Source organism: Oryctolagus cuniculus, chromosome 6 (genome assembly GCF_051225735.1).
Source record: "Oryctolagus cuniculus isolate XC-2025 breed Fujian yellow rabbit chromosome 6, ASM5122573v1, whole genome shotgun sequence".
Classification (NCBI taxonomy): Eukaryota; Metazoa; Chordata; class Mammalia; order Lagomorpha; family Leporidae; genus Oryctolagus; species Oryctolagus cuniculus.
In genome coordinates, this window is record NC_142872.1 from 148888711 (window position 1) to 148902675 (window position 13965).

The 13965-nt window shown below is 45.0% G+C and overlaps 1 protein-coding gene across 1 annotated transcript; it reads right to left on the minus strand.

Annotated features, from left to right (window-relative positions):
• Positions 1-7536: 7536 nt before the first annotated feature.
• LOC138850053 (glycine cleavage system H protein, mitochondrial) lies at positions 7537-8634 on the minus strand. Its single transcript, XM_070075798.2, has one exon. It carries the CDS (start codon positions 8627-8629, stop codon positions 8108-8110), a length of 522 nt encoding a protein of 173 aa, XP_069931899.1. The 5' UTR covers positions 8630-8634; the 3' UTR covers positions 7537-8107.
• Positions 8635-13965: the final 5331 nt, after the last annotated feature.

Here is a 13965-nt window from a genome sequence, read left to right on the forward strand (position 1 = left end):
GAGTCCATCAACTGAATATTTAAAGTTTCAGCAAAAGAAAACTTGGAAAACAGAAGGGAAGAAGATACAAGAAATAATCCAAGACATTTCCCAATACTAAAGGACAGGAGTTTCTAGACTGAAAGGGCACATGACAAACCCAATGCAACAGATGGAAATAAATGAATCCATGTTGATTCATCATCTTGAATTCTCGGAACAATAAAGACAAAGAAATAAGCTTAAGTTGCTACAAGAAATGCAAAAATGATTTTAAAAATCAGAATAACTGAATTTCTCAATAACCACTTTAGAAACAAAAAGGCCATGTAAAGTTCTGTAGAAAACCCATTTCTTACTGGAATTCTAGACCCATAAAATAAATATCAGTTAAATATTACAGTGAAATGTAAACATTTAAGGTGTGACAGATCTCAAAACATGTACCTATCGTGAACCCTTCTCCAGAAGCTACTAAAGAAGTTTCTTATCCAAAATTAGGAGGCAAACCAAGAAAATGAAAGACACAAAGTCTGGAAAGTAAGAACATCAAGCCAAAAGGAGCAGAGGGAATTCTGCGGATGAATGGGGAAGTGAGAGCCAAGTACAGCTGGGCACTCGGCCTAGAAAGAAACTAGTCCAAGGGAGAAGATCTCATAATGACACGTGAAAAATGTTCCTGAAGACGGTCTGGCTGGAATACCTCCTTTGAGTAGATGTCCTGAGGGTAGATTTAAACAATTGAGGAACAAAACTGGAATGAACTAGTGATAGAAAATAAAACAAAGAAGGGAAAAGCAATGCAATCAATAACTCCAGCAAAACCTAAAGGTTAAACAAGAAGATAATCATGTTTCAGCTGTGAAGAGTATTTATATGGATAGGATAATATACACCAAATAGCAATGTAAGTAAAATTATGAAATAAGAGTAGTATCATAATAGAAGTATAGGAGTCAGTCATGGGGCAAGACAAGAGTAGCGCAAAAAAAGCTAAATTAGTGGGAGAACAATAGACACTGCCTAAAGCTAGAAGAAGGAAAAAGAAAGGGTGGAGTTATGTAAGTATATGCCAGAAATACAGAGGTAATATCAAAGATAATTCCCTAAAACTAGGAATAGAACATGTTGATTCTACAAAGTAGGAAACTGTAAGGCAAGAGAGGTCTGTTGTTCTTCAAAGTACTTTATGAAATTATTTGACCTGGAAAATTATGTCCATGTATAACTTTGATAAAAATGAAGACTTAATTTTAAAATGATCATTCATCAACAATACTTTAAAGGAAGAATTTTTAAATCTAGCTTCCCTTTGTTATGTGCAGGCATAAACACACAGTGCCATTTGAGCAATACATTTTGCAAAGCAGCTAAATGCATGAAAATATTTCAGAGAAGTGTTAATGATGGCCTGGACCAATCTGTCTGTTGTAAATAATTTCTCAAGCAAGTGTACTAATTAGAGCTAGGATAGGCAAATGATAACAACAACCTATCAATCAACAGCACTTGCTGCTCATCTATTGAATATATAGCAGTAGATACTCAACATTCTGCGGGTAAACAACCAAGTGTAAGATACAGCCTCTGGAATTAATGATTTTAGTATTCAAAGGAAGACATGGGTCATAAATTTCTATAAAGTTAAATAACACTATGAATTTATAAATAATGTTTTGCGTTAAAGCAAAAAGATGTCTTTTTTACTTCTCTGCAAGAAGATAATACATGACTTTTGCTAAATAAAAAGCACAAACTAGTACTACAGTGTTGTTGTCTAGAAGAAAGAGATCATGATGCAGTGAAAGAATCACTGAGAGATGAGAAATACATATTGAGGGGCTGTTGCTGTGGCACAGGGGGTAGGGCCTCCAGCCTGCTGCACCAGCATCCCGTATGGGCGCTGGTGCAAATCCTGGCTGCTCCACTTCCAATCCAGCTCCCTGCTAATGTGCCTGGGAAAACAGCAGAGGATGGCCCAAATTCTTGGGCCCCTGCACCCACATGAGTGACTCAGAGGAAGCTCCTGGCTCCTGGCTTCAGATTGGCTCAGCTCCAGCTCAGTATTGGCAATTTGGAGAGTGAACCAGGGGATAGAAGCCCTGTGTGTGTGTGTGTGTGTGTGTGTGTGTGTGTGTCTGTGTGTGTGCCTTTACCTCTCTCTGTAACTCTTTCGAATAAATAAAATAAATCTTTAAAAAAAATAAAGAAATGTGTTGAAAGACGGGTGGTGTTTGAATGAAGAGAGGAAAGGAAAGAATCAGAGTGTGGATCCAGGAGCATGAGACGTGATCGTGGCACCGTGAAGAGATCACAAGAGCAGGGGCAGTCATTCAGCCCAGGGGTTAAGATGGCTACATCCCACATCAGAGGGCCTGGGTTCAATACTCGGCTCTGCTCCAGATTCCAGCTGCCTGCTAACGCAGACCTGGGAGGCAGCGATGATGGCTCAAGTAACTGGGTTCCTGCCACCCTCGTGGGAGACCTGATCTGAGTTCCCAGCTCCCAGCCTTGGCCCAGTCATTCTGAGCATTTGAGGAATGAACCAGAGAATAGGATATGTCTTCCTGCTGCCCCTTAGTCCTCTCACCAAATTTTCAGAGAGAGAGAGAGAGTAATGTCTACAGCCCAAATGTTTTCTTGAGAGTCTGCTCATCAAAATGTGAAGGCAATTCATCTTTGGCCTGAGTTAAACAATTTATTCAAAAAAAATTCTATCACTTACAGTGAAGCCAAGAATCCAGACAGGTGTTCTGATGAGTCATGTATCCATCATTTCATAAGCTAAAAAAAAAAAAAAAAAAAAAAAAAAATCCAGGAACGGTCTCTGGTCCATTTCACAGACCCCAGTCTCATTGAAACAGCAATTACTTCTTAACACAATCACTACTTAGGGCCTTGTGTTGATCCTATCGTGAATTTAAAAACATACATTTGAGGACTTCTGTGCCTCGTTGAGAGTAGAGTGTAATTTATCCGTAAGCTGTCCTCCAAGGAAATATAAATATGCAAGTTGTAAGTCTCCCCTGTTGATAAAGTGGGAACACATTGTCTCTAAATTGGCTCTCAAAATTAAAGTGACCTCAGTTCAGACAAGTTGGATAGACATGTAAAGTAACAAAAATAAGTGTTCTATGTAGCACTAAGATCCAACAAGGAAAAATATGTAGATCCATGGGAGGTCAGAAGCATTCTGTGCATAGCTCTCACCAGGCAAGCAGAAACACATGGTAGGAATGCAAAGAAAACCTCGCTATTCTGTAATTAAGGGGGTCTGGTGGGCAGGTATAAGAAGACAGAGGTCACATCAAAAGGCAAAGCAGTGACCACATGGTTTATATCGCCTTCGGAAGAGAAGGTGGCTATACCCACCAGTGACCAGAAGAGGGCAGCCAAGAGCTGCTCCGATGGAATCCCCCTGTAGGACACCCAGTTGGCACCAGTCAGAGGAAACCATCCTCTCTACTCCCACAAAGAAGGGCAGAATCAGCCAAGCACTGATGCATGAATGAGGTAGGGGAAGGAGGAAGCAGCAGTGGCATCCAAGACGGATGAAGAACCACACCAAGAATCATGAAGAAACCAGAGAAAGGAAAACCCAGATGGACAGCAGCCAGGTACGGAAGGAATGAGGCTCGGGACACATCAGCTCTGATTGTGCCACTCCCCTGCTCAAGAGCTGTTCATAGCTCCCTCGCTTCTACTGCACAGATTCCTTAGCCTGGTATCCAGGGTCCCCCTGTAATCTAGCCCTCACCCACCACCTTAAGAATGCTGGCATTTGTTGGAGTTTTGTCACACTTCCAAGGTTCCAACCAAAGCAAAGATCTTTCCTGTGGCTTTCCTCTGCGTCTTTGTCCCTCCATTCATTCACTCCAACACTGAGTGGCCCCTTCATGCTAATTATGGGACGGAGAGAGACAGAATCAACCGGACGAAGCACCCACCTGTAAAGCCGCCAGGACACACAGCAACATACAGTAACCCGTGCTACAGTAAGGGCAAACAAGGCAGTGCATGGGTGGGGACATCAGAGGCCAAATTAGGCTGTGCGAAGGCTCCTTGGTGGAGGAGACAATCCCAGTGGAATCCCCTTGCCTCTCCTTCTCACGCTCACTCTTCAGAGCCTGCTGTTCCCAGCTGCCTCTTTGCTTCCCCTCTCCTGGTTAAAATATTTGCTCTTCTTCCGGAACCTGCTCCCCACTCCATATTCCAGGCAGGTTTGGAGGCAGAGCTGACCAATCACATCACCCCCTCATTTCCTTTGTCCACAGGGTTTGGTTAAGAAGTAGCCTTCAGAGCAAACTAATCCAATTTCTTCACTGGAGTTCCTCGCCTCCATTTGGAATCAGAGTAGCAGCTCTCTCTTTCGCCAGGACTGGGAGCTGTCAGAGTAGACTCATGAGCTGCCGGTGTGGTGTGTCTCCTGCTTCCTGGAGAATTCTGAGAATAGACTTGGAACAGAGAGAGAGACTTGACACTGGGCAAACCCCAGAATCTAGTTACCCTAGATTACCATAGAGCGAGGCCTATGTTCAACTGCATACAATAAGAGCCCAACTCCAAAGCTTACCGAGTTTCTTTTAGTCAAAGGACGAGTGATCAAAGGACAAGCAGGCAAGATGTGGCAAACTGACTCCATGACGCCATCAAGGATCATTTGTTCCATTGTCGTCATCACAACTGTGCTCATGCTCCCAACATGATTGCCACATCTCCAGACATCATATCCACATTCCAGATGGGAACAGCAAAAAGCTTGTGCTCCCTAAGTATCCCTCTGTACCAGAAAAATAACAGATGCCTGTGGTCCCACATTGGACACTTCCCCTTACACCTAAACATTTGGCCACCCCTGGCTGCAAGAATACCTCGAAAGGAAACTGCTCATGTCTGCCACCACCCCTAGATTTCCTTGTTTGCCTGCATAAACCCACAGATACTCCTTTTTGCTCCAGCTAGCTCAAGGGGAGTGTTTCTAACATTTAATTACAAAGCCACAGCTAACACCCCTGCTAAATGCCACCGCCTTTGCCGATCCCACTCCATCAGAATAATCGTGATGTCTCCAGTCTCTGGGAATAGCAGGCCCTTTGTCCCACCAGCAGCCTGAGGAAGAGAAATCATAGAGGTAGGGCAGTCCCACCCGGGCAGCCAAACCAGCCCTGAGGATCAGGAGGGGCTGTGTCCAATCCATCGGCTCCATGAACTTCCACCTCCTCAGCACTGTTGACTCCATCTCCTGAACACAGCAGGGCTACCAGGAGCTTGTAGCTGGCAAAAACAAGGGAGAGCAACAGACCTGAGTTGCCACTAAAACAATTAAACATGATATGAGGGGAACTTGAAAGTTTATGGGAAGTAGGATTACAAGATAAGTTTATTCTGGTGCAAAATACTGACATCCATGCATTCAAGGCGATCTTTTAAAAGGGCATGAAAAAATGTATATTCTGAAAAGTCATGCATGAATTTCCAAATTGTTTTGCACCAAAATAAGTCAATCTCTTATTTCGACTTTTCCACAAACTTTTTTTTTATTAAAAGATAAGTTTATTTTGGTGCAAAAAAATTTGAAATCCATGATGCATCTAAAGGGACATAAAATGTTTATTAAGGATTCATATTATGAAAAACTGCATGGATTTAACAATTTTCTTTTTTTTTTAAAAGTACCTTTGTACAGTATCCATACAGCAAAGTACCATGTAGCTATAAAGACAGCGGCAAGGTTGTTGATGTAGTTTGATGTGGAACAATGCTCAAAACTCTTTTATTTAAAGATTTATTTATTTACTTTTGAGAGGTAGAGTTACAGACAGAGAGAGAGAAAGATAGAGAGAGCTCATCCATCCTTTGGTTCATTCCCCAAATAGCAGCAACGGCTGGAGCTGGGCCGATCCGAAGCCAGGAGCCTAGAGATTCCTCCAGGTCTCCCACAAGGGTGCAAGGGCCCAAGCACTTGGGTCATCCTCCGCTGCTTTCCCAGGCCATAGCAGAGAGCTGGATTGGAAGTGGAGCAGCCGGGACACGAACTGACACCCATAGGGGAAACCAGTGATGCAGGCAGATACATAATCTACTCCCCCACAGCACCAGCCCCCCAAAAACTTTGATTCAAGGGTAGGTCAAATGACGTCTGCAATGTGATCGTGGTAAATGCAGATTATGTGAAAACTATGGATTTCAAAAATACTTTATCAATTAAATGTCTTAGTCCTCTTTTCCATGAAGATTTTAAAGTACATTCGCGTGTAGTTGCGGGTGGGGGTAGAGAGAGGCATTTGTGTTAAAGGAAAGAAAAACAGTAATGTATGTGCAAATATTTGCACCATTGAGAATTTTCTCTGAAAGGCTTTGCAAGACAAGAAGCTAGCACCATTGGCTGCCCCCAGGGAGAAGTACAGGGATGTTCCTCCATACAGACTTGAAGTCTTCTGAATTCTGGGCCCTGCGAGCATATTACCTACTTGGAAAAGAATGAAAAATGTATTTCCTTAAGTAAACTCATTTACGTTATGGTTTGCGGTGGTGCGGCTGGTTTTGTTTTGTTTTGTTTTGTTTTTCAAGGCAGACAATAGAAGGAGAAGATTGGCAGTCTAGTCTGGAAAAGGCGGAAAAAAGAAAAACAAAATTGGCATCCTTTGAACAATAAAATAGAAATAATGTTTTGTGATGAATGGGCGCTTTTCTCACATTTTGCTCAAAGCATTTGTAGACATCAGCTCATGCAACCTCTCTCTCCTCTTCAGAGTGTGGAAAAATTGATTCAGTACTGTTCAGCTCAGGACTGGGGACAGGCTTGAAGAACGGAATTTGGGAGGCTGGCCTGTGCCCGTCCAGGCAGGTCACTGTGTCCCTGCTCAGGCAGTTATCCGTGCCTGGAACGTCCCTTACTCGCCGTATCCCAAGAAGCTACTCTGACACCAACACACCTTCTCTGCCAAAATCTGACACCAAGTGCCGGCTGTGGGGAGCAACTCGGACTAGACTAAGTTACTGGAATTAAGACTTATTCTATGCATCTGCTTTCCCACAATATGGCGCTGAGAAGGGAAACAGCTTCTACACAGCTGCCTCCAGTTCAACCAATAAACTGTAGGACCTGCTCCTGATTGGAGGAGAGCAGCGTACTCGGCGTGTGGGTAGCAGAGTTGGGATTGGTGGAAGAGGACTATAAAGGAGGAGAGAGACAACATGCACCAGGAACATCTATGGGGAACATCTATCTGAAGGAACACCTGTGCAGCCCCTGAGAGAGCCGGCCGGCGGTGTGCCGCTCCCCCGCGGAAGTGGGGAATGTGGCAGGGGGAACCGCCTTCCACGGAGGTGGAAGGGACGGTAGCCAACCCGGGAAGAACCAGCAGCAAACCCGGGAAGGGCCGAGCAGACGAAAGAACAGCGCAGGGTCCTGTGTCGTTCCTCCACGAAGACGGGGAGCGACATAATGGTGCCGTGACTCGGATATGAAGCCTAGGCAGGGCTTAGTGTCGTTCCTCCATGAAGAGGGGGAGCGACAGCCGGCAAACCTTTTCAGTCCAGGGCTGAGGGTAAATATTTTTTTTTTTTTATGAGGAAGTTGAAAATTTATTTATGTTTCTTATTTTGCTGTAGAGCTGCTCCTTCACTGCATACAACAGCACCAGCAAATGCAGCATATTGCAAAAATTAAGATAGTATTGTTCTTTCTCTGGCACTGCAACTAACAAAAACTGTTGTGTATTCCCAGTTACTTCCAATGGAAAGATCATTACATATTTTGACCCCAAACCAGGGATGAGTATAAGCAAGTTACAATATTACATAAGGCTTAAGATAACAATGTTATCCTTGAATTACATTATTTGTAAAACTAGTTTTTACCACAGATAACTTCATGTATTCTGAATACCAGTGCCTAGGGCCTACTATAAAAATCACAAGGTACTGTGAAAAAGATGCATATTGAGTTTTTTCTGCAATCATTACAAAGTTAGGGTATATTTTCTTCCAGTAGCAGAGTTGAAAGTGGTATTTCTTCCATCAAGATTGCTAAAAGTTGCTATTTTAAGTCCTGTCCGCCACTAATTTAAGAGAAAACTGTGCTGGATTAAGTTATTCCATACTAGTTCATGTAAGGGTTCCACTTTCATTCCTCAATAGATTTTATGTATTTCTCATAGGCTTCTTCACTCATTAGTTCATCTAGTTCTGAAGGGTTACTCAGTGTCATCTTGATCAGCCAACCATCTTCGTAACAAGATTTGTTGACAAGTCCTGGGTTTTCTGCAAGGGCTTCATTAATTTCAGTTACTTCTCCTGATAGAGGAGAATAGAGTTCACTAGCAGCTTTCACACTTTCCAAGGCACCAAATTCATCTTGTTTTTTCAATTTTGTCCCAACTTCAGGCAGACTACAATAAACAACATCTCCCAAAGCTTCCTGTGCAAAATTGCTGATTCCCACTGTTCCAATACCATTTTCTGTTGTTATCCATTCATGTTTCTCTGTGAACTTACGCACCGAGAGCAGAGCGGGTCCAGTGCGCAGCGTCCGGACGGCGCCCGCCCGCAGCCGCCAGGGCAGAGGTGAGCAGGGTGCGGCGGGCGCCGAGGCCGCGAGCAGGCTGCAGGCCGCGGCCCGCAAGCTACGCGCCACTCGCAGCGCCATGTTCGCAGTGGGGGTAAATATTTTAAGCCTTTAAAAAAAATGTCCATTCTGTCTCTGTTGTAGCTACTCAATTCCACACTTGCGTCAGGAAAGTGGTGATGGTCAAAATGTACACAAGCTGTGTCCCAGCAAAATACTCTTCAAAAACCCAGAATACTGACAACATCACATGATGGCAAGCACGTGGAGCAACAGGAACTCCCATTTATCATTGGCAGGAATGCAGAAGGCAGCCACTTTGGCAGGCAGTAAAACTCACCATACTTTTCCCATACAACCCAACACTCCTGCTCGTGGGTGTCTATCCAAAGGAGATGTAAACTTATGACCACACAGCAATGTGCACACAAAAAAACTTCACCCATAATTGCCCCAGCTGGAAAGCATGAGATGACCTGCAGCAAGTGAATGGGTAAACTGATTTTTTTTCTTTTTTTAAGAATTTTTTTTAATTTATTTTGAAAGAGGAGTTACAGAGAGAAATACAGCCCGAGAGAGAGAGTCTTCCATTCCATTGGTTCACTCCCCAAATGACCACAACGGCCAGAGCTGAGCTGATCCGAAGCCAGGAACCAGGAGCTTCTTCCAGGTCTCCCATGCAGGTGCAGGGGCCCAAGGACTTGGGACATCTTCTACTGCTTTCCCAGGCCATAGCAGAGAGCTGGATCAGAAGAGGAGCAGCCGGGACTAAACCAGCGCCCATATGGGATGCCAGTGCTGCAGGCTGGGGCTTTAACCCGCTGTGCCACAGCGCTGACCCCATAGGTAAACTGATTTATCTAGACAATGGATATTTTTCAGCACCAAAAAGAAACAAATACTCCACTACCATAACAAGAATGGAGAAATTTTAAACGCATGTTACTGAGAGAGAAGTCGCTTTGAAAAGACTGCATACTGTATGGTTCCGATTCTGTGATGTCCTGGAGAAGGCAAAGCTATGGAGACAGGAAAAAGATGAGTGGTTGCCAGGGGCTAGAGGGGCAAAGGGATGAGCAGGAGGAGCACAGAGGGTATAGGCAGTGGAGCTGTCTGTGTGTGATGGCAGATAAATGTGACTCTACGTTCACCCAAACCGACTGAACGTACAATGAGAATGAGCTATAATGGAAACTGGGAGCCTTAGGCAATAGTGGTGTGTCTAGGTAGGTCTATTGGTCAGAACAGAAGCACCACTCTGGTGGGGATGTTGATAATGGTGGAGGCTGTGCATGTGTGGAGGAAGGGGGATGCGAGGGAAACCTCTGCACATTCCTCTCAAGTTTTAGAACCTATTCTAAACACTGCAGTTTGTTTCTAAAAACAAGAAGGCCACGGTGGCTGTGTTTGGCCTACAGGCCGTCGTCCCCCAATGCTTCCTCTAGACTCCATGGACATGCGCCATCAGCCACCATCACACTGTACATCAATCTATGCCCCCTTCCCCCAGCCAATGCAAACTCATTGAAGATAGAGACTCGTTTCATTCCTGTGAACTATTCTGCATATTGGTTGGACTGAACTGGCCAAGTTCATTCAGCCTGGCTGCTAAGGCGAGAATGGCAGTCACAGCCTTACACTCCAGTAGAAAGCAGTGCCTGTGCTCCATGACCCCGTGTGCACTGCCTACAGAGCCAGCCTTAATAACACAGTCGGAGTACCTTTTCTAGATGGTGTAGAATGTCTGCACAGAATAACTCTTTTCTAAATGGTGCAGAATGTCTTGAACTTCAGGGCAAGCATTGTGGCTCAACGAGTTAAACTGCCACTCGGGACACCTGCATCTCTTACTGGAGTGCCAGTTGGAGTCCCAGCTACACTGCTTCCCATGCAGCTTCTGAAGACGCACCCTGGGAGCCAGCAGATGATGGCTCAAGTTCCTGGTCCCCGCCACTCGCATGGGAGACCCAAATGGAGTTCCAGGCTCCTGGCTTCAGCTGGCCCAACCCTGGCTACTGCAGGCGTTTGGGGAGTGAACCAGCAGATAGAAGGTCTCTCTTTCAATGTGCGTATGTATCTCTCTGTCTCTCTCTCTCTGTCTCTGTCTATGTCTCTCTTTGTCTCTCTCTCTCTGTCTCTCTCTTGCTCTGCCTTTCAAGTAGATGAAAATAAGTGAATTTCTTTTTTTAAAGAAAGGAGAAAACTCTTCAGTCAAATAGTAGAGCAGCGTTGCTCAGCCTGGCTGCCACAGCTCCTCCTGTGGCCCTGAGATCCTGTTGCCTACACAGCATGGCTAGCTTTTGGTTTTATATAATGTTTTAGTTGCTGCTAATTTTTGGTCCACATACAGCATTAATCATAGTAACCTAGCATTTATCAAACAGTTACTACATGCCAAGTGCTTAAATGTCTTTAACACTTGCCCAAGGGAGGAAGAGGGGATGTTTGCTTTCATTGGCTAACTTTCTGGTGCTGTTTGAATTTTTTACTATGCATACTACTACTTTCCCTTTATAATTACCCTAGAAGAGACCAGGGAAGGAATTTGCCATGTGATTTTTTTTTTCAATGTATATTTCATGCATGAGGTCTTTCAGAATGTGGTGATCACACATTCCAACCAAATGTTTTTCACTTGGCTAAATGCAGAGTAAAATACATGATTTTTGTTTTGCATTTGGAAACCACAGAATTTACTAAATAATTTTATTCTAAGTTTTCAAAATTATTTTCTGCACTAACACTGCTATGCTTCCAAAGTCAAGGGCCTCTGTGTTCAAGACTTGGAAACTGAAAAGGAGGTAGCTTTCTCCCAGCCCCCACCAGCCTCTGCCCATTGCTTCCTTCCAGCCAGGCAGGGCTGCTCTTCCTCTGGCTACCAGCAGGGGGTGTAGCAGTTCCCTTGCCTCCCCAACCTCCTGGCATTCTCTGGGCTCCTTGAACCGGGGAGACTCTCCCCAGGGTACCCATCCTCCAAGCCCCCCAGGAAAAGCAGCACCATCTGAATTTTCCCCAAGATGCTGAAAATGCAGAGAAGTGAAACCCCACTGCAGATTACACTGGCAGCTGACTGAGCCTGTACCGTGACTGCTCCAGTCCCTAAGGTCTTGAGAAGAATGAAATGTGCATTGAGACACACAGGAAGGATGCGTGAAGCTGCCACCAAGTCTTGGAGCCATTGCACTCTCTCCTGATCCCACCGCCTCTTCCCTTCGCCCCTCCCTACCCCCCAGAGCCTGTGGCTCTCACGAAGTGGTGTGACTGAGGAACTGAATGGTTTTATTAATTTTTAACTAATTTAAATGTAAGTTGAAAAACAGACACAATTCAGATATGGTTTGGAAGAATTGGGGGAAGTGAACCTATTTTTTCAACAGTAAATTTTATAAAATCAATATCCATGTCAAATACTTCTTACAGGAATGTGAAGTCCAGATTGAGACATGCTATGAGTATAAAATAGACATCAGATTTTGCATGTGTAGTCCAAAATGATGCAAAATATCTCATTCATAATTATTTACATTGATCTGTGAGGAAATTATAATATTTGGGATATCTTAGGTTAAGTAAAATGTGTTGTTAAAATAGGTTTCATCTTTTTTCCCATTTTTTAAGATTTATTTATTTATTTGAAAGTCAGAGTTACACAGAGAGAGAGAAGGAGAGGCAGAGAGAGAGAGAGAGAGAGAGAGAGAGAGGTCTTCCATCTGCTGGTTCACTCTCCAGTTGGCTGCAATGGCTAGAGCTGCGCCAATCTGAAGGCAGGAGCCAGGAGCTTCTTCTGCATCTCCCACGTGGGTGCAGGGGCCCAAGGACTTGAGCCATCTTCCACTGCTTTCCCAGGCCACAGCAGAGAGCTGGATCACAAGTGGAGCAGCCGGGACTCAAACCAGCTCCCACATTGGATGCTGGAATTGCAGGAGGCAGCTTTACCTGCTACACCACAGCACCAACCTCTCCTTTTTTAAAAAGATTTACTTTATTATTTATTAATTTGAAAGGCAGAGTAACAGAGAGATAAGAAGTGACAGAGCAAGAGAAATCATCCATCCCCTGGCTCACTCTCCAAAAGACCACAACAGTGGGATCTGGGTCAGGCTGAAGCCAGGAGCCAGGAACTCCATTTTAGTCTCCTACAGGGATGCCAGGGTCCCAAATACTTGGTCCATCCTCTGCTGCCCTCCCAGGCACATTAGCAGGAAACTCTTTCGAAAGTGGAGCATCTGGGGCCAGTGCTGTGGCATAGTAGGCTAAGCCTCTGCCCTGCGGCACTGACATCCCATATGGACACCAGTTCACGCATGTCCCAGCTGCCCCTCTACCAATCCAGCTCTCTGCTAATGGGCTGGTAAAGCAGTGGAAGATGGCGCAAATGCTTAAGTCCCTGCACCCATGTGGGAGACCCGAATGAAGTTCCTGGCTCCTGGCTTCGGATCAGCCCAGCTCCAGCTGTTGTGGCCATTTGGGGAGTGAACCAAATGTGCCTATAATTCTTCCTCTCAAATAATAAATAAAACTAAGAAACTAAGAAACTAAGAAAGGGAGGGAGGGAGGGAGGGAAGGAGGAAGAGGAAGGAAGGAAGGAAGGAAGGAAGGAAGGAAGGAAGGAAGGAAGGAAGGAAGGAAGGAAGGAAGGAAGAAAAGGAGCATCCAGGACTTGAAATGGAGTTCCAATATGTGATGCCAACATCCCAAGTGGCGGGTTAACCCACTTTGCCACAATTCTGGCCCCTCTTTTTCTTTTTTTTTTTTAATGTGGCTCCCAGAAAGTTCAAAATTCCATTTGTAGCTCCTATGATATTTCTACTGGGCAGGGCTCTTCTATGCCACTTTCCAGTTATCTTTTGCATGGGGAAACTTTGGCCACCTCCCTGCAGGGCTGCGCTCCTGGGGTTAGCAGGGTGGTTTCCTCCAGCAGAAATCGCTCAGCCTCGTGGAGGCTCAGGAGAGAAAAAGGGGAGAGAGAAGGAGCGCCAACGGGAAGGCCTGGGTGTGACTTCCAGCCCTAAACATCAGTGCCCCACCCCATCCTGGATCCCTGAGGTCCACGACAGGCACCCATCTGGTGATCCTAGGATGATAATTACAGTGACACAGAGATGTATAGGAGCATCAAACTCAACTGTGGGACAGGGAACAGTCCAGAGGGGAGGCGGCACCTGGACATGTTCAGAGGGGACTCACGCCTCTCTCCACCTGAACCATGCAGTGGCTCTGCATAACCCATCATGGTCCCACCTACAGCTGAACCAGATACACAAACTTGGGCATCATCACCCTTCTCTGAGCCTCCATCCATCAAATAAGAGAGTGTGAGCAGGCTCTACTTAAAAATGCAGGAACTCAGCACAATTGCCTTTTTCTCTACGTTGCATTGGCAGAGTAGCGGGGCTCCAATCAGGCCCCTAGCCAGC

What these genes read in the sequence shown, in the direction of transcription:
- LOC138850053 (XM_070075798.2), bottom strand. Translation starts at nt 8,629, where the DNA reads ATGGCGCTGCGAGTGGCGCGTAGCTTGCGGGCCGCGGCCTGCAGCCTG.